At 40.0% G+C, this 21,337-nt stretch overlaps 1 protein-coding gene across 2 annotated transcripts in view; it reads right to left on the bottom strand.

Annotated features, from left to right (window-relative positions):
- The window catches only part of PAPOLA (poly(A) polymerase alpha), an 88,997-nt gene that overhangs the window by 4,522 nt on the left and 63,138 nt on the right, over positions 1 to 21,337 (bottom strand). Inside the window, exons 13-19 of one of the 2 annotated variants that reach the window (XM_073608566.1) lie at positions 16,367 to 16,420; positions 14,590 to 14,709; positions 9,844 to 9,953; positions 7,775 to 7,896; positions 7,485 to 7,627; positions 2,860 to 2,960; positions 2,553 to 2,776 (exon numbers count right to left, since the gene is read on the bottom strand). In XM_073608566.1, the coding sequence (XP_073464667.1) occupies positions 2,553 to 2,776; positions 2,860 to 2,960; positions 7,485 to 7,627; positions 7,775 to 7,896; positions 9,844 to 9,953; positions 14,590 to 14,709; positions 16,367 to 16,420 (874 nt within the window). Of the gene's footprint in view, positions 1 to 2,552; positions 2,777 to 2,859; positions 2,961 to 7,484; positions 7,628 to 7,774; positions 7,897 to 9,843; positions 9,954 to 14,589; positions 14,710 to 16,366; positions 21,002 to 21,337 lie in introns of those variants that run through there. The other variant, XM_073608567.1, reaches the window with a different exon arrangement.

The raw sequence follows: 21,337 nt of genomic DNA, 5'->3' as shown, positions 1-21,337 counted from the left end.
AATGGATACATTGTTCATTTGTACTAAAAGTGGAACAGCAAACGGACTACTAAATACACAACTGATATACCTACAGCATGTGATCACATAGCTGAGAGACAATTTGCATTTCTGTTTGATCACACTTGCTAGTCACACACCCCTCCCTGCCATACTGCTTAGCCAGATGCGTGACCACTTTTCTATCTTACAGATGGATAAAGATGAATGCGGCCTCCAGCGATGACATCGCATTGCTGGAATACTTTGTTTTCAGGTAAGCTTTACATAATGTGCTAGTATGCAATGCATACTAGCACATTATGACATTATCTTGCAGGGCAAAAAAAAAATAAAATAGGGCACCCAGTGGTTTACAATCGCTTTAAAAAGTGTTACTAAACCCAGGACCCTGCATTCACTATATCTGGTCTCCCACATTACACAGAACATTGAAATGCAATTATTATAGTAAATATAAACTGCTAAATACCTTTTCTCATCAGCAGTATATAGCAGTCTTGTGAGTTATATCAGTTTATAGTTAAAGCTTGAAGGAGTTTTCATTCTCCTCCAACTAACCTATGAGGCTGCAGGACCCCAACCCTCTGTCTGGACAGTGCTGATTGGCCCTATGCTGATCACATACACCCTCCCAAGGAAAAAAAGGAAAATAAAAGTCTAGCAATACACAAACTGAGCATGTGCAGAGTGACTTTAAAGGCTCTGTCTTATAGATAGATTGGGAACAGTGGAAGAAGGGGAGGATCACAGAAGACAGAATCAAACAGCCTTGTTACACAATATGGAGGAATAACCCCCTAGGATCCACAGTGGGTATAACAAGCATGCTTTAAGGCATATACAGACTGATTTTACTGTTGGGGGTTTAGTAACACTTTAAGCAATACAGCTTATTGCCCTCCCATCCTGCAAGTAAGCTCCTATTGTTAAGAGTCAAAACACCTTGCAACCCTGACAATCTTTCAGTGCTGACTTATACCAGTACAGGCAAATACATATTTGGCTGCACACTCATATACAGGCAGCCTACATTGAATACAAGTATTAGATATATAAAGAGAAGCTATGTTCTTAACCACTTCCCGACCCGCCCATTGTCATATGACGTCCGTAGATGGAATCTCCCATCCTGGGCGGTCGTCATATGTCCTCGGCTTCCCGGCGGTAAATGGGGCGAGTATATAGGAACACGATCAGTCTCCTCCCCCTACACTCCCTAGGTAACACATTTAACCCCTTGATCGCCCCCTAGTGTTAACCCCTTCCCTGCCAGTGACATTTATACAGTAATCAGTGCATTTTTATAGCACTAATCGCTGTATAAATGTGAATGGTCCCAAAATAGTGACAAATGTGTCCAATATGTCCGCTGCAATGTCACAGTCACAATAAAAATCTCCGCCATTACTAGTAAAAAAAAATAAAAATAATAAAAAACTGCCATAAATCTATTTTTCCGCAAACCAATCAATATACGCTTATTGCGATTTTTTTACTACCATAAATATGTAAAATACATATCGGCCTAAACTGAGGAAAAAATTTTATTTATTTTTTAAAAAATTGGGATATTTATTATAGCAAAAAGTAAAAAATATTGTGTTTTCAAACTTGTCCCTCTCCTTTTGTTTATAGCGCAAAAAAATAAAAACCGCAGCGGTGATCAAATACCACCAAAAGAAAACTATTTGTGGGGAAAAAAAAATTATAAAAATTTAATTTGGGTACAGTGTTGCACGACCGCGCAATTGTCATTCAAAATGTTACAGCGCTGAAAACTGAAAATTGACCTGGGCAGAAAGGGGGTGAAAATGCCCTGTATTGAAGTGGTTAAGTTTTATATTTTTCAGAACATGTGCTGTCCAGAAAAGGGATCACTCAGATAGGTTACTAATCTCACTGCAACATATGGGTTTTCTTACAGACTTCGATTATATAGTTATCTTATATACACACACACAAACACATAACTAAATATGATAATGATTAACAGATGTGAGAACTGAAAAGGAGGGGGGGGGGAAACGACAGATGTGAGAACTGCCTTTTTGAACAGGAACAGGAAGTAAAAGAAAATCTCCACCCCACCAATGGGACAAAAAAAAAAAACAAAAACAAAAAAAAACACACCTGACAGGAATGTAATGATCGATTGCAGCTGGGGTTCACTTTTATACATTGAATAGGCAATAGAAAAAAAATGATAACTAAGGCCTATGTAAGAGGCTGAAATGTGTCAATAACTACAGGTATTGATTCCTTTTAGTGGATGGTTTTAATAAAATCATATAAGTTTTATTTCTGACACATTGCGGTGCCAAATTTTCTTTAATAGGTTTAATAAACCTTCACTAAAAAGATTAAACTTGGCATACTAAGTGGGTGTTGACTTCTTTATTGCTTTGGATGTAACCCCTATCTGATGTACTGTATGATTACTATTTAAAAAACGCACAATAAAATTAAAAAAAACACAACAAAAAACTTGGCATACTATCTAGGTGTACCACAAAGAACCGGCTCAAAGTACACCACAGATACAAACTCACCTCTTCGGTTTTGACTTTCTTGGGACTTTCCTCCTTCTGAGGAGAGGATGTCCGCTTTACACCTGCTATTGGACTTGGCAGTTTCACTGCAGTGCTTGGGAAAGGCTTTGGAACTTGATTCACCAGTCGGGTGGGGGTCACAACCCGAGACACCACAGGTTTTGGTGTTGAAGAGATAGCTGGCGACATGGCAGTGTCAGCGGGAATGCTTTCGTACAGACTACCTGCAAGAAAAGATCGATGGTTAAAAAAACAGCAGGAAGAAAAGTTAGATTCCTCAATGAAGTGCACAACGCTCCAAACTCACCCCGTGATGAGTCTAAGGAATTATTCAAGGACTGCACGTTGCTCTCCAAATTTGGTACATTGGTCAAGGAAGAGTTAGTTGGTGTTGCTGGACTGCTTCTACTGCAAGAAGAAAAACAACAAGAACGATCAAGGATCTTCAAAACAGAACCTTACCTATTGGTTAAAAGGGGTTTACCGTTTTAATTAACAAGCATTACTCTAAAAGCGGCACCGCCTAATATGCTGTGCTGAGCGTCAGTGCAAATCCAACAGTAGCTTGTCTATGGACTTCCAGTACTTTCAGTAAGAGACCCTGTCAATTTGTCATATGAAAGCAAAATATACAGATCAGCAGGTGTCAGTCAAGAGAGTGGTAGCACAAGCATCACATTATGGGAGGAGGTCACATGCTCCCCCAAGCATGAAAGACTGGGAATTGGGTGGTGCCTGAGACAGAAGAAGAATTGGCCTGGGCTTTTCATTAACACTTTGCTGATTCAGTATCTTTACAGTGTTAGTAAACCGCTGTAGAATAAAATAAAAAAAAACAAAAACACAAAACACACTGTATGTAAGACAATGTCATAATGTACTAGTATGCGTCGCAAACTAGCACATTATGAAACACCTTAGAAAGAAGCCCTTCCAGCGGTGTCAGCTCACTGCTGAAAGGGCTCACATCTTCCCCCCAAGCCTTTCTTCTGGTTTTACGGACTCCGACGCAGTTAGTGGCTGGAGCCGACAAGACGTCACTCCTGCACGGGAGCCCTCAGTTCCGGTGTTCTATCGAGAAGTGCCCGGGACAAACGGCGCATGCGCAGCACAACAGCTGAGTTTACGATCAGCTGTTGTGTTGTCGAGACGGCGCCTGCGCACAGTAACCGACGGAAGAAATTTTTCTGACAAATCGTGCCTCGCTCTTGCGAGGCGTGTTCATGTCGGTGAGGGGCAGATTAGTACGTGATGGGGGAGGATTATTCAATGATGGGCAGTGCTGCAAAACACATTTTTCTGCTATTCTTCTTGGGCGCTTGCGGGGAGTGTTTAGTCAACTGGTATCTGAAAAATATGTGTTTTGCAGCACTGGCCTACATTTAAGAATCTACCCCCATCTTGTACTAATCTGCCCCTCACCGACATGAACATGCCTCGCCAGCGAGACACAAACTGACAAAAAAATTTCTTACGTCGGCTATTGTGCGCAGGCACCGTCACAACAACTGAAAATCGTTAAATCAGCTGTTGTGCTGTTCCGTATGGCCCATGCGCAGTACATCCCGGGCACTATCCGACAGAACACCGACAAGATGCTCTGAAGGTCCAGCATGGTATGCCAGACTTTCAGAATGTATAAGTCGGTGACATCAGCAGCTGCATGCAAGGTGATTTTACGTTCAGTGAGGAAAAAAAGGATTTGATCCCCTGCTGATTGTACTAAGAGATATATAGATAATGTACAACATGCAAGTAAAATTGAGTATTACAAACATTACATGTAGCATACTTTTAGAATGTTGCGATAGACTCACACAGGACAGAGGCTTTTGGAGAGGACTGAATGCTAGCCTCTTGCCTACTGATTATGGGCCCTGGATTTTAAGGAAACACCACTCTTTGTGAGGGGTATGCCTGGGGACCCTTGGAGTAATGTTACCTTAGATTCAAGTCCATGTCTCCCCAAGACACACAGACTCTGGGAACCCTGTATAGGGCCTATATGCCATATTAGGAATAGTGACTGCTTCACACTGTTGGGGCTCATAGCAGATGCTGTCGTCATCAACTCCAGTCACCTGTCTGGGGTTGTCTGCTATAATGTGTTTATTGTAAATAAGTCTAGTGTGGCTTCTAAGGGTCTTTCAACCATTGTTATTTGTGCTAATTAACACTGCTATTGTGTGAAGGAGTTCTGTGTTGATATTTATGATAATGTGTATTGTAGTTAGTGAGCTAGGAGACAAGGCTGACCTGAAAGGTCATATCTCTGGGTCACCTAGTCTGGTTAAATGATTAGTTAATTAGCTCATGTTAATTTATGTTTCTGGTTACAGTGTATTGTTAGAGTAATATGATCAGGAGCGGGGAACATCCTACTCAAGTGTTTAAAAGCCTGTATTTGTCTTCTAATAAACAGTTCTATTTCTGGTCTACTCAAAGACTGGGATTTGGGGTTACTATAGTCGATCCATTGGTCTCGTGTTCCAGGACTTGGAAAGCAGCTTCTTGGCAAAAATACCTAACAGGGTGTCCGGAGTCCATCACAAATGTGTTCTCACGTAAAATACACAGAGGGAACAACCAGAATCTGGAGTACTTGTGCATGGGATCCAATCAGCTTCTATCTTTCATTTTCAAAGCTTAACTGGACAAGCTGAAGATAGAAGATGAATGGTTACTATGCACAGCTGCTCCAGATTCTGTCTGCTCCAGTTTTGATAAATTCCTCCCAACTATATTTTACCTATAAAACTACATACATCTTCTCAGTCTGTTCCTGCAGGTCTTTACAAACTGCCCATTGAAGGTATATAGAAACATTACATCGATTGACCTGTGTCATATCCTCGGGCCCCAGGTAATGGCCAGGCTGAAGGATGACGTTCTTATAATAGAAACAAGCTGACTTGAAGATGATGCTGCACATAAGAAATCGCACTATTCTTCATATAAGTAAGAGAATCCGCGCTTTGGACAGTATGGGAGCTGCTGCCTCTCCCTAATTAGTTCCCCAAGGGGTCTAATTTAGTAAGTATAATAGATGGTTTGGGAAAAGAAATGCCGCTGCCCTGTTTCACATTAATTAATTGGGGGTATGAAATCCATATACTACAAACTGTGTTCAGTGAGGTATATACATATAAATAAATAAGAACTAAAAATTAAAAACAACTGTGTACCTCAGTGTGGTCAAAAAGAAAAAACGAAAAAATAACCATATGTGTAAAAAAACCAAAGGATAGGTGAAACTCCTTTAAGGTTAAACAATCTTAATGTATTAAACCAGTGAAAAAAAAGTGCCTCGTGTGTTCAGAATTATATAAATACAATGTGTAGAAGTTGAAAGTAAATTTGTAAAAAACTTTTTTAAATGAAATTAACCCCAGGGTTCTAAAGTTTTGTGACAGTATGGCGCCCCCTAAGGGACCAATGTCATTTTAAGTGAAAACAGATATATTAAATATTAAGTGTCGATGCCAAAGCAAGTATATGGCTCCCAGAAATATTAATTAATATGTCAATATTTTGACCTCTAGCGAAGTTACAGTAAATTACAAATCCCATAAAATCAGACCTAAAAAATTCTTTCAGACATAAAAATATTTTTTCAGCCTTGTATATATATCAGCAGACATAAACTGGACATACACTTCACGACGGAAGCCCCCTGTTTTCTTTCTTTTGGTCACAATGGAGAGTTAAACAGGTATACGGTGGGAAGCAGTGGAGGAGCCCGGTTGTTGGAACGCACAGCTGAAATTTGAAACCATTGGAGGGATCGCACAGAGCAGAGGAACAACAGCAGGATCGGATTGAAAATATCCACCCCAAGGCACCCACTCTGTCGCTCGGTACCCCTGTGGGGGTGATTGTCTCTGGTGAGTGGGGGAGCACGGGGGGCGAGCACTGCAAGTCACCGTTTGAAATGAACACAGAAGTCACTGCTTAATGTTCCTGAGTCTGAAATACTGCAAATTTATTGAACTTTGCCCATTATACTATCTGGCTAGAAAAACTCTCTGGTTTTTATTTGGATCATTACGTTTTAAGAGCCTTACTAATATCTGCTGATATATATACAAGGCTGAAAAAATATTTTTATGTCTGAAAGAATTTTTTAGGTCTGATTTTATGGGATTTGTAAATTTACTGTAACTTCGCTAGAGGTCAAAATATTGACATATTAATTAATATTTCTGGGAGCCATATACTTGTTTTGGCATCGACACTTAATATTTACTATATCTGTTTTCACTTAAAATGACATTGGTCCCTTAGGGGGTGCCATACTGTCACAAAACTTTAGAACCCTGGGGTTAATTTCATTTAAAAAAGTTTTTTACAAATTTACTCTCAACTTCTACACATTGTATTTATATAATTCTGAACACACGAGGCACTTTTTTTCACTGGTTTAATACATTAAGATTGTTTAACCTTAAAGGAGTTTCACCTATCCTTTGGTTTTTTTTACACATATGGTTATTTTTTCTTTTTGACCACACTGAGGTACACCGTTTTTAATTTTTAGTTCTTATTTATTTATATGTATATACCTCACTGAACACAGTTTGTAGTATATGGATTTCATACCCCCAATTAATTAATGTGAAACAGGGCAGCGCCATTTCTTTTCCCAAACCATCTATTATACGCACTATTCTTCATAGCTGGTACATTTTACCAGCATCCACATGATCTGCCAATGCAATGCAATACACACACATACAAACCAAGCTTGTTTATCTCAGACTACAAAACCTGCTGTTTAAATGTACATGGATTGTATATAATAGATAAACTAAAACCAGAAAACCCCTTCCAGCTAGTAGAACACATAACCAGTTAAACTGGAAATAGGCCGTCTTAACAGATTTTTTTCTTATTTAAAAGTCACAAACAAAAAATGGTATGAGGTCATCTTACCCCTGAGACAATCCGGAGGCATTCAATGGATTGTTCTTGGTGGTGTTGGTGGGAGAAGGCACAGACATACTGTTGTCACTGTCCACGGATAAGTCCAGGCTGCTGTCATGCAGACCCACCAGCTTCACACCTTCCGTAGAATGCTGCAAAACCAAAAAGAAAAAAAACCCCTTAGACTAATTCTCTGAATCAGAATGGCAAACTCAAACTGGTTTAGATGTCTAAATACGGCTCTGCAGCTCAGTGCCAGGGGACAGTCTAATTTCATCCATCCAAAAGCAGCTCTTTACCTTTTTCTTCTTAGGGAGCACATGTGTGGGTAGGAGCTGATGAAGTTGCTTTCTTTTCACATGCATGGCTGCAATCTTCATGTCTACTTCAAACATCTTGCTGTTTATAGCTTGTCTATAAACTATACAAAAATCATAAAAAACAAACAATCACATAAGGGATGTGCACAACCGGTTTACATTTTTTTAACTTACAAACTAGGAAAACATCTTACAGTGATTGTAAAGCTTTTTATTTTATTATTATAACAAACAATTTATACTTACCTGCTCTGTGCAATGGTTTTGCACAGAGCAGCCCTGATCCTTCTCTTCTGTGGTCCCCCGTCGGCAATCCTGCCCCCCCTCACCAAGTGCCCCCATTGCAAGCCACTTGCTATGGAGGCACTCATCAATGCTCACTATCAAGTCCCATTCTGTGTGTCCATATGACACACAGAGTGGGGCTAGGCCCCGCATCTTATGTCATGTCTGATTAACAGCAGCGGGAGCCAATGGCTCCTGCTGCTGTAACTGAGCCAATGAGGCGTGACAGAGCCTTGGCTCTCGTGCATATCGCTGGATCAAGATTGGGCTCAGGTAAGAATTGAAGGGGGGGGGGGGGGGGTTTGAAGGGGAAGCTGCATGCAGTTTTTTTCTCTCACTGCATAGAATGCAGTAAAGTAAAAAAAAAAAAAAAAAAAAAAAAACTTCTGCCGTTACAACCACTTTAAACTTACAGTTGTACCATGGAGAAAACCTAGGTGGGCATGATAAAGGTTATAAGGTATTTAGGTCATAACCCAAAATGGTTGTTGGTGAGCACACCCATAGGGTAATTCTAGGCCTGCCCTGTTGAGCCTTGGCAGGTCTATTGAAGTGAGATTAACCACTTGAACTCCAGAAGAGCTGCCCCCTTCATGACCAGGCCATTTATTGCGATACGGCACTGCGCTATTTTAACTGACAATTGCGTGGTTGTCTGATGCTGCACCCAAATAAAATTTATGTCTTTTTTTCCCCCACAAATAGAGCTTTTTTTTGGTGGTATTTGATCACCTCTGCAGTTTTATTTTTGTGCGCTATAAACAAAAAAAAGACCAATAAATTTTGAAAAACACAAAAACATTTTTTACTTTCTGCTATAAAACATACCCAAATTAAAATAAAAAAAAAATCTTAAATTTCTTCAGCAATTTAGGCCAATATGTATTCTGCTACATATTTTTTGTAAAAAAGTTAGTGTTGTAGTTATAGCGATATTGCGGTGGACATTCAAACACTGACGCTTTTGTGGATCATTGCACGGTCACTGTACTAATGACACTGGCTGGAAAGGGGTTAACATCTAGGGTGATCAAGGGGTTAACTGCGTGCCTGACCAATTTCTAAACCGTGGGAGGTGCTTTTACTAGGGGAAGACGTGAATCCATATCCCAGCTTTGCCAAGACACAGAATCAATGCTTCCCCTCCTGTCAGAACAGCAATCTGCCTTGCTTACAAAATTGAGGTTCTGTCTCTGTGGCTGATGATCGGCGGGTGCTGGCTGAGATCGAGAGTGTAATCACAGTGGGAGCGAGCCAGCGGTGGGAGTGCATTTGTGCCCACTACCGGGAAATGCAGGATCACGTATCCTGCGCACAGAGGCCATCACGTAGCAGTAAAACTGCTATAGGATGGTTGGCAAGTGGTTAACAAGTACACTGACTGTGAAAAGACTATGCTGTCTGGCTGAACTGGTGGAAACTTTAGAACCAGCAAGACCAGTCAAAATCCACCAGTAACTATTGACAGGAGAATCCATGATTTACTAAGGAGAAGTCTTAAGATCAGTTGTGCTGAAAAAGATGTCCAACCCTCCTAGGACACAACCATCCTTTTGAAGTGTTGAAGAATACCAGATCCTTCAAAGAATGACAGAAAACCTAACTACAGAATTGTATAAAGGATCACAGTCATTTTGCATGATGTGCTATTGCAAGTCTAGATAGATTTGGTATCTACTAACTTGACACCTATTGTATTTAATGCAAAATTTAGTGACGTTTTAATAGTCCACATAAAAGCCTTTGTTTCAAAGCCTGGTTACCTGTATCTGTGAAGGACTGAATGTCAAAAGTGAGGTCAACGCTGAGATTTTCCGAGTTTTCCATCTTTTTAAATACAAGTCCAATTACCCACATAGTCCGGAATTCTTCCCTGAAATGAGAAAACATCATTCTTGAAGTTTGCTTAAAAATTTTAAAGATGATACTTTTAAGGGAAATAACTATTTTAGAAAATAAATATTTATTTAAAGTATCTTTTTTTTTTTTTTTGAATCGTTGTGATTAAACTTTTTTCAAATCACAATAAAAGTAAGGAACCAAAAAAACATCTGTTACAGCATACACATTTGTCATTTGGAACAATACAATGATCTCAAAGCATGAATTGTGATCGAACAATAAAAGAAAAACTAAACCCTTTACAGGACATTATGAGACTCTCTTAAGTGTGCAAACAAAACCATACCTCATCGGATACAAAAAAATGACCCCCACACAGTGTGTATCACCCTATAAACCGAGGAAATAGTACCACGTATATTACTGTTATAGTGCATGTATTATCACAACACTAATGTACTGTTACCACTAACACGAAGGTACGTTTTCAGCCTACGGCATCCAGTACCTGAGGTAGAGATGAATATGTTGATTCATTGGCATCTAGCCATAACAACCAATTTTTTATTTTATTTCTTAGGGCACCCTCTGTGTTTAATTTAAAAAGCATATCTAATCTCAAAAAACAAAAAAGGATTAATACTGCAGCCTACTGGTACTTACACTCACCGGCCACTTTATTAGGTACACCTGTCCAATTGCTTGGTAACACAAATTGCTAATCAGCCAATCGCATGGCAGCAACGCAATGCATTTAGGCATCTAGATGTGGTGAAGCTGACTTGCTAAAGTTCAAACCGAGCATCAGAATGGGGAAAAAAGGGTATTTAAGTGACTTTGAACGTGGCATGGTTGTTGGTGCCAGACGAGCTGGTCTGATGTATATGTAGTGGATGAATCGGGTACCTTTTTCAATGATTTTATTGCTTTTTCAATAGTAAAAGCCCATGCAGGGGGTTAACGTAGCAAGATAAAATATCAGGGCTGAGAGGCAAATACAAATTCTCGCGAGGCAAACTGTACAGAGGGTATACTCAAAATCAGTGAGCAACTGGAAACATGAATTTCCTCAGGAAGATGAGCAGCTCTCAGAAAGGAAAGGAAGAGAGGGGTTAGGTCTGGAGGCAAAAAGTAAGCTGAAGGGACAAGCATGGGACTAGGGGGGCAAGTGGGGAGAAAGGTTGGGGAAGAATCCCCACAAACTCAGGTCTCAATCCAAGTAGGAGACTAAAAGTAGGATAGGCCCTGCAGGGTGTAAAGAGTGCAAGGTGTAATTCAAGGGTTACTAAACCCAGGAGCCTGCATTCACTATATCTGGTCTCCCACAGTACACAGAACATGGAAATACAAAATATTTTATCAAATACAAACTGCTAAATACCTTTTCTCATTAGTAGTACATAGTCTTGTGACTTCTACGAGTGTCTGGTTAAAGCTTGTAGGAGGAGGAGTTTTCATTTTGCACTGACTGTCCTACTAGAATGCAGGACTCCTGACCATCTGTCTGGACAGTGCTGATTGGCCCTGTGCTGATCACATGCACTCTCCCCCAAGAAAAAAAAAAAATCTCTCTAGCAACACACACCAAACTGAACATGTGCAGCCTGTCCCCTGGCTCTGTATTATCAGGAAATATATTGGCGACAGTGGAAGAAGGGGAGGATCAGAAAAGACAGGATCGAACGGTCTTTACACAATGCAGAGGATTAACCCCTATAAAAAAGCATGCTTTACTGCATATACAGACTGATTTTACTGTTGTGGGTTTAGTAACCCTTTAAGCCACAGTTCCCATATCTTAAAAAAATTGGGTTGGGAATCATTAAGGATGCTGCACATTTTTTGTTAGAAGGAATCAAGGTTATACAATCTCTGACTTCTTGTAAAGAAACAGAAGTCTTCTTCCAGGCCTTAGCTGTCGTCTTTGGCTCTCAGGAATAGATACATGACCAACATTGTGTTATCAGCATTTGGCCGATAAGAGAAAAAAAAACATCAATAATGGCACTAAAAACGTGGCACGATTTTACCATGATTTTCTGTGTTTATGCTTTTCATAGATCACGTGACTCAAAAGCTGTATTAAATAAGTAACATGTGTGCGTTAACGATTCGTTCTTGCTGCATTTTCAATGCATTTGAACTGGGAGGTTTTGTTTTTTGTTTTTTTTTTAAACTGACCAAAAATGCACCACAATGGAAGCCCAACGGACTAGCATGCAGACATACATAGAATTTAAAGGGATACTTTTCTTGCGCTTAAGGCGACAATACATTCATATTCATTTAAATTGATGCCATTAAAAGGTCAAATATAATACAATTATACATAAAAATATAAATATTTTTTAAAAACTGTCAATTTCGGTTTTTCAGCCAAGTGCATCCTGCATTTTCGGTACAAAAATTTCCATTCGGTGCACCTCTAATGTCGTCTCAATTTAGACTGACCAGTGCAAGATCAGAAATTATTATGGAAAAATCACTCAAACTGTTCATTCTGTATAAGGAATGAAGGGGAATATTCTGGTGTCACATGAGTGACAGAGCTTCGAGTCTGCTGAAGCTACCAACAAATTCAAGATCTTGGCACCCAGCAGCAGTCTCAGGGCTTTTGGATGTCTACACAAGGTAGGATTTCACAGGTAAAGAACATGCCTACAATGTGCTAAAAAAAGTATTATGGGAAGAGTGCTGTTGAAATAAACGGTCTGACAGGGTCTTTTTAAGATTGAGTTGTCAACTTAACTATTATTGTTACTACTAGAAATTTTAGAAAAAGGGTATTCAAGGCAAGTGTCTCCCACGTATCAATGTTTGTATGTACAGCCATCCATGCCATACATTTTATGGCAGTACAGATCAATTTTGCAAGCTCAGGAAAACATCAGAGAAACCAGCACATTCCAGTGTGTAAAGAAAGGCTGCATTTTGCCTCTGCTCAGCAGATTGCTGTCAATGGACAAGCTTTTTCCTGTATAAGTTAAATCTGCAGACAAAAAAAAGCCACCCATTTCAGCAGTCCAATCACCTTTAAAATAAATAGGTTTTCTACTAAACAAGGAAAAAAAAGGCAACTTGAAAAGTTTAGTGAGCATGCATTCTGCCTTTTGTTATCATTTTGTAGTAAAACTCCTGATGGGGAAAAAAAAAAAAAAAAAAAAAAAAAAAAAAAACACTTTCAGGTTTTGAGAATTTTTTTTCTTTTGTTACTTAAAATAAAACTGCTGTACTATACTTAGAGAGGATCCACGTTTCTACAGCTGATGGTTCAGAAACAGCTAAGGCTGTGGGGATAAAAAAAATCAAATCAGGAGTTTATAGGAGTGGGTGCTGAGGTGTGCTTGTGGCTTTTGTGAACAGAGTCAGTAAATAACTGGATAATCGGGTCCTCATATTTGCATATGACTGTTGCAAAAAAACAAAAAACAAAAAAAAAAAAACAAAAACACAAAAAAAGAGGGCCCAGCCACACCTGACAGAGAAAAACCGGACCCCAGGTTGCAAGCATAGGCACGGTCAAGGTGGTGCAAACATTCCCAGAATCATTAGTATGTGAGCTGGGGGAATCTGGTACAGCGTTCACATAATAGCAAAAGAAAATAAGGCACTGGACCTGGATGAAGAGCAGAAGCAGGCAGTGTAGACTTTAATGTTGTATAACAAACTCAGGGGTAAGTGTGCCATAATGTGCAAGTATCCTGTGCATTCTGAAAATCTGGTATTTAGGCAAACATGTTTTTTTGAGGGAGAGAAAACTCAAGATTCTGATAGACATTTCGAAGTATGGCAGTTATGCAGATACATGTATAGTATGTAGAGACAGAATGATTGTTAATAAAAGGCAAACTATTATTTATATAGAAGCACTAAATTTGCCCTTAAATGAAATATGTTAGTTGAAGGGGAAAACAAATTAAAAGAGATGTATTTTTTTTTTTTTTTTTTTAAAGAATCATACTTACCTAGGTAGATGCAGCAGCGGTCCGATGAGGCACCTGTCCCCCCACCAACTCCAACACTGAGAACCGAGCGATCTAACACTGTTGATCATTCAGTTCTCACAGCTCCCTGAGCAGAGAGCTGGGACAGTCTGCTCTGCCCACGCTCGTTGGAGCGTTGGGCTGTGGAGGGGGCGGGAGCAGCCATCTCAGGCTCTCAGTGGCTCGCTGAGAGGATGAGCCGGGTGCTGGTCCAGGCATGTGGGCGAATCCAGACTTCATTGTCACGATCTTGCCCGAGTCTGTGGCTTCAGCCCTGTGGTCCTTGGGAGAGGTAAGGCCAAATAAGCTTTGGCTGTACTCTTCTCCTTTAACTACCAGTACAGCCTGGTACACATGAAGTTTTTTTCAGCCCGCTGAAAAAAAAAAAAAAGGTCACCGTACTAAGTTAGTGTGGCGATCTACCCCACAGTGCTATTGTGTTCTGAAAGGGGGGCTCCATTGGCTGCGTGCGCTGCTTGGATGCTGGTTTTCCAGCATGCTCTTTCGACAGGCTGCTCTACACGCTGGACGAATGTTGTCTGGTTTCGCCTTAAGGGACAGAGAACCAGAAAATAGCTATAGCATACCCTGTATGCTTAAAATTAAGATGAGAGCTAAAAGTTTATGTAAGAACATTCACAAACAAACAAAAAAATATAAACAGGTTTATAGTGATCCTCTTACTTTTCTGAATTTTCAACAGGGGCTGGGAATGATTGAGGGTTGACATGAGCTAGTGTGATGAATTCATTCTTTTCCAAACTTCCGACAAGAATACGGATCTTCGATTCCACTAAACCAACCCTGGAAAAACGAGATCAATAAATAACTAACAGCACATGTTTATGTGTAGAGAGCCAACACATTTTTATAAGCATTCATTCCATATTTCCCCACAAGTGAAATCTGACATTGCAACTCTAGTAAAACTGCAGAGATGTGTCAGTGTGTGTATATGTAAATCCTGACTTTGTTGTCAAATGAAACGGGTAGCCTTCCATTGCTGACCCCTTTTCTTCTCTGAATTCAAAACTGATTAGCTGATCCAGAACAAAGCACCTTAATAGGGCCAGTTCACTTTTAAGTCCAGCTCCTGTTTTCGCCACCTACCCTATTCATTACAAAGGCTGGGGCTGCCATGAGTATGTACTTTACTGTGAAATGTGCTCTTCAAAAGGAAAGGATAAAGTGGAACTAAACCCTCCTATCCTTTTCAGCCAAAGGAAGCTGCCATCTTGGCCTCTGATCTTCAACTGCCATGATGCTGCCCAACTGATTAGTTATGACACCAGCCATTTGATGGTTTGACGGTTTAGTTGAGAGCATAAAAACAAATGTGACAAGTTACATTCCCAGCACTTGCTGGAAATGTAGCTTTTTTTAAACTGTTAAATCGATTAGGTTTAGTTCCGCTTTAGGGCCAGTTCACACCACATGCAATCCAGTGCATTTTTGCTCTGCATCAAAAACGCATGAAAAGTAGGTTATATGGTTTCCAATGGCATAGTTCACACCAATGTGGTCAGTTACAGGGTTTTTCAGTTCCAGAAAAGAAAGTAGAACATCCTGCATTTTTCCCGCACTGGAATGTACTGGAATGCAGTAAAACGCATCAAAACGCATTGGACCCTAGTATAGTGGGGGAAAAAAAAAAAAAAAACGGAAAAAGAAAACTGGAACGCATCAAAAATACATGCGTGCAGGAACGCATCCGGAACAAATCTGGAGTGTGTTTTTGTGGCGTGAACCATCCCTTAAATTGGATGCCAGGAATGTAACACTCACATTCGCTTGTGCTCTCTCGCACATTCCTGGCATGTGATGGGAATGCAACTGTTTTTTCAACCTGTTAAATCGATGGGTTTAGTTCCACTTTAAAATGGAACTAAGCCAGTTGATTTAATGGTTTCAAAAAACAGTTACACTCCCATCACATGCCAGGAATTTAACTTACATTTACTTGTGCTCTTAAAGTGGAAGTAAACCCTCCTATCGTTTTCAGCCAAGGAAGCTGCCATCTTGGCCTCTGTACGATCTTCAACTGCCATGATGCCGCACATATGATCAGTTATGACACCAGCCATTGGAAGATTTAACAGTTGGGTTGAGAGCACAACCAATGTGAGTTACATTACTGTCACATGCCGGAAATGTACTGTTTTTTGAAACAGTTAAATCGATGGGTTTACTTCTGCTTTAACTAAACTGTCAAAGCATCAAATGGCTGGTGTCATAACTGATCACATGTGCAGCATCATAGCAGTTGCAGATCAAACAGAGGTCAAGATGGCAGCTTTCTTGGCTGAAAAGGATAGGAGGGTTTAGTTCCGCTTGCTGTTTTGGCAGGCAAAGACATTCTTAAACAGGCCCATGCACTACATATCCAAAATAGATTTTAATGTGTGTGGCAAAAAAGGAGGCTTTTAAAATCTTCCTGTCTTCTGAGCAATTCTGAACTTACCACTCTAGGTGCTGCTTTTCGGTCGGCGCACTTGCAAGCAGGATTATATAATGCCTTGGAAATAAAGACAATGCCATTTTATTTAAACAAGATTTCACAGTACTGTTTGCGTAAAACATTGCTCAAACTGTGGCTGACCGCACAATATGCCTATTTAAGAGCTAGGAAAAGAGGAAGAAAGGACGTTATGACAAACAAAAATAAAAACACACATCTCTTTCTATAGAAACAACCAGGAAAAAACGTGCAGCTTTGAGATCTCACCTTTCCTTGATGACCGTTTTAACACAGGCAGTTGTCAAGCATATAGTTTGAATCTTATTATCATTCATCAAGCCAATGGTGGAAACAGCTACTATTCAACTCACAGGGGGGTCGATTTACTAAAACTGGAGTGCAAAATCTGGTGCAGCTGTACATGGTAGCCGCTGACCAACTTAATATTAGGACACCCACCTGTAAACAAATTCAGCGCTGTCTTCACCTGAGCCGATTTTTCAAACGGCTCTCAGTTGCTGCCGCCGCCATCTTGGCTAAGGAAAAAACATTGCAATGGAAAGACGGGGGGGGGGGGGGTTGAGGCTTGGTAAACAAGCAGAGCTTCTCCATTTGGGTGAAGCTCTGCTTTAAAGGTGTTGTAAACCCTTGCTTTTTTCACCTTAATACATCCCGACAGTGACCATCCCCTCCATTTTACTCACCTAAACCCTGCAATTCCCACAGCCGAGACGCGCTTTTCCTCTCTGCCCGGGATTCTCGGCTCTTTATTGGATAAATTGATAGCAGCGCAGCCATTGGCTCCTGTTGCTGTCAATCAAATCCAATGACATGGGCGCCAGGGGCAGGGCTGAGTCCGGCATTCTGCGTCTATGGATGCAAATGCTGGACTCGGGAGCGCGCCCGCAAGGTAACCCCCCCCCCCCCCGGGAAAGCGCTTCTCCTAGGGGGTTATACGATGCGGGGAGGAGCAGATAGCGCCGCCGAGGGACCTCAGAAGAGGAGGATCGGGGCCACTCTGTGCAAAACGAACTGCACAGTGGAGGCAAGTATGACATGTTTGTTATTTAAAAAAAATAAACAAACCTTTACACTCACTTTAAGCTTTGACAAAAAACTTGGACGCCGGTTTCTATGCACAGCTGCACCAGATCTTCAATGTGATTGAAAAGATTGCTGCACAACTACATTGCTCATAGGATGTCATTGTCATGTCAAAATACAGAAATCATTGGATCCGCATATGAACCAGACAACTAGCATTTTCAGCAAGTCTGTTTACTTAAAGCCCAAGACTTAATAGGAATCTCAGAGGACAGAGGAATGGGAACTGCCAAGGCGGAGTGTATGCTTGCTTCCAGTCAATGGCTTAATTTATAAGCCAGATCAGGACATGCAAGGTGCTTCTTTTAAAAGCCAAGTCTAAGACAAGCTTCCACATTTCTACCCTGTGGGGTTCACTTGTGAGGGGTACATTAGCAGTAAGCTTATCAAAACTCTGGGATTCCTTTTTATTATAACGCACCTCAAGCCTTGGTGCACACCAGTGTGGCTTTGAAATTGCACTACTTCAGCACAATTTAAAAGCCGCAGATAAGTGCGATTTGCACCTCCGATCGGAAGTAGTTCAAGAAACTTTCAACATGACTCGTGATGATTTGAACAGTTCCATTGCCGGCAACGGGGTGCAACTTGTCGTGTCATTTGGAACGGTCAAATCGCATGACAAATCGGTGTGAACGGGGGCTGAGAAATAGTATTTACAATTTTCCTCTCTAAAATATTTATTTTTACAATAAGGCATTAGAAACAAACTAAATATTTCTACTAACTTCTGTTGTAATGCTATTTAGCTACAGTGAAGATTCTGCTGTAATCTGCTCATATCAGCTTAGAGTCACTTGCATGAATCACGGAATTCTAGTTGTGCCAGGTTCAGCAGATCACAGCACATGTAGTTACCAGGATGCCACAAAAAGCAGCATTTTTGCTAAATACAATGCACTTTGCTCAGTGCACCAAAAAGGGACAACATTATTACTGAACATTTAAAAGCAACTTACAAGAACAGAAATACAGAAGGTGCCACTAAATGTGTATTGTAGGTCAATGACTCAAAAAGTCATTGACCTACAATGTCCAGAGCCTGAACAGGTAAACATATCAGGAAGGAAGCTCTCATTCTTTTCAGGGAAGGGTACAGCTGAAGGTTAACACTAAAGCCATTGTAGCACATACTCATACCTTCCCTTCATTATGTCACTAGGAGCAAAGACAATACCCAATACTTCCAGGTTAGGGGCAGCATGTAGCTCATGATCGTTTAGTTCTTGGGTACAGAGGTGGTAGAAGACAGCTGCAGCACCAGACCAAGCATGCAACAGGTTGGCAAGTATGTATTTTCATTTTTTTTTTAATACAATCCCGCATTTCTCCGTTAATGCTGCATTCCCATTGGAGAGTTTCTCACTTCCTGTCCCAGAGATCACAATCATCAGTACAATCAAGATTCTAATCCTTCCCCTAAAAAGATTCTAATCCTTCCCCTAAAAAGATTTTAATCCTTCCCCGAAAAAAATAAATAAATTGATTTCTTGGATCAGACTGATAAATGGAGCACAGAGTTACTGTGTATACGAGGACATGCGTTACTTGTAGAATTTGTGCAGTTGGCATCAACTTATGCTTGTACTAAAAATAGGTTGGAAGTGGCCCAAGTACTTGAATATACCCTTCTGGATATGTGCACTGATGGGGCCTTCAGCCAAAGTTAAATTACTGCTAGTATTCTATATTTATTTAATATGTATATCTCACAAAGTGTGTACACGTTTACAGATCAACTGCACAACCTGTTCTGAGATAAAAGGATTTTATATTCTTTTAAAAACACTGATTTTGACTTCTAATGGACACAGGGGAGAACTAAAAGAACATGTGCCAGGAGAGAACTTTTTACCTGCTAGTGACAAACTCATTTATACTTTTTGCTCTTACACACGATCCGAAAATTGGACGAAAAATACCACGATCGTACGATAATCAGATCGTTAGTACATTGCTTTTGAGAGCCGATCAGGACAACTCATCTGATATTATTAGATCGGACAAGCACGAAAATTTTCCTTGTACGATACCAGATCGTACGATTTTCGTTTAGTCAGTACAGTTGTCCAAAAATACAATACAAATACATTACAACACATGACATCACTTCATATTTTTTTCTTCTGTCGTACGAGAATTTTTGTGACTTTAGTAACCTATTCAATCTCTACTTGTGACTATTAAGCAAAAAAAGTCGGAACGATCTGTCGTCCGATTTTCGGGTCGTGTGTACGGGCAGATTCACTAATTAATTAGTCAGTGAGGGAACCTGCAACAAGTACACAGCTGGTGAGCTTAGAACTCCTGACCTGTATACTTGCTCCAAGTCAGTGACTAGATAAAGCTAAAAACCAAGAGAACCAGCATTCTGAGGTGAATGGCAAAGCCAAGTCAGATTTCTCTCAGACAAAAAAAAAAACAAAAAACACACAGGTCTCTCCAATCTGCCACCCCCCCATATTCCAACATTACCTTTCGCTGCCTAAACCCTCCTGCATTTGCCTTCATTTTTATTACAAAATACACAGCACAATGACTTGAAATCTTAGGCTTAATGTACACGGGACATTTTAGAACCTCTCCTGAACGATTTAACTTGACAGATAGTAACCAACGTTTAAAAACATCAGATTTGCCACATTTAGAAGAGTTTTTAATTAAAAAAATTTTTTTTTTTTTGCAAATAGTAAAAAAATAAAAACGCCTGAAGAAACGCAGATACATGCAAGTTACCACATTTACAGGCTGTTACAGGCTTTTGGCATTTCAAATGCCTCTGAACATCCATCCTGAACACATTTATTTGGTTTCCAAAAAATGCTTCTAAACTCAACTGCCTAGCGACTATAAACGACCCTGTGTACATGTACTGATAAGATAACATAGGGGAGAGTTCAGGGGCAGCTGAAAAAACGCCCAACTGCTCCTAAACGTCCGTTTACCAGCAGCAGGGTACATGAGGCCTAAGGATCATTGCACTGCTTATATTCCACTACAACCAATAATCACTGGTTGCAGATGTATTTTTGCCTAACCTGCTCTATATGCTAAATGACTGTTACTATCTCATAAAGTCACAGTTACTACTGAGTTCTGAAAAAGTTTTTACTTCTTCCTAAATTAATTTATTGAATGAAAAACAAAAACACAGACACATTTGCTGGCTTTTCTTTTTTTTCTTTTTTCATTTTTTTTTTTCTTTTTTTTTTTTTTTCTTTTTTACATATTTATTAGCTGTTCATTAGGGGGGAAAAAATGGCACAGATCATATAAACATTAAAAGAAAAAAAAACAAAACAGTATATTAGGAACATATCAAGCACTTCCCAGTTATACAAAAATCTAGAAAAATCCACTGCACCACACTAGCGGAAACATCAAATCTGATGACCATAGTATTAAAGTTTGCATTTCTAATGAATCTAAACAGGAAGGAGGTTTCCACAAGAGTGAGGATGAAGTATGTTGAAAGTAGAACTCCAGGGTTGATGTGTGGATGGGGGAAGAGTCTGTATCCACCAACACAGTGACCTGGAGATTATAAATTGGACATCAAGCATATGTTCACACGGTCTCAGACAGCACAATACAAGCCTATGAGAAGAGTTATGACCCACAGGCACCTTTTCATAAACTTTTTTTTTTTTTTTTTCTTTGCTTTTTGCGTGACCGATAAGTTTCAGATTTATGTAGTGTTTCTCTATTAATGGTTTATGTACACATTTATAAGTTCATGGGTCATGTTAAGACCCCTTTCACACTGAGGCGCTTGAACACTACCTATAAAAGGCCGAGCGCTTTTGGAGAAGTTAGTGGTGCACTTTTTTGAAGGTCACGTGACTCAAAAAACTGCTGCAAGAACCATTT

This window comes from Aquarana catesbeiana, linkage group LG13, assembly GCF_042186555.1.
Source record: "Aquarana catesbeiana isolate 2022-GZ linkage group LG13, ASM4218655v1, whole genome shotgun sequence".
Classification (NCBI taxonomy): domain Eukaryota; kingdom Metazoa; phylum Chordata; class Amphibia; order Anura; family Ranidae; genus Aquarana; species Aquarana catesbeiana.
This window is presented reverse-complemented; position numbering and strand designations above follow the sequence as displayed.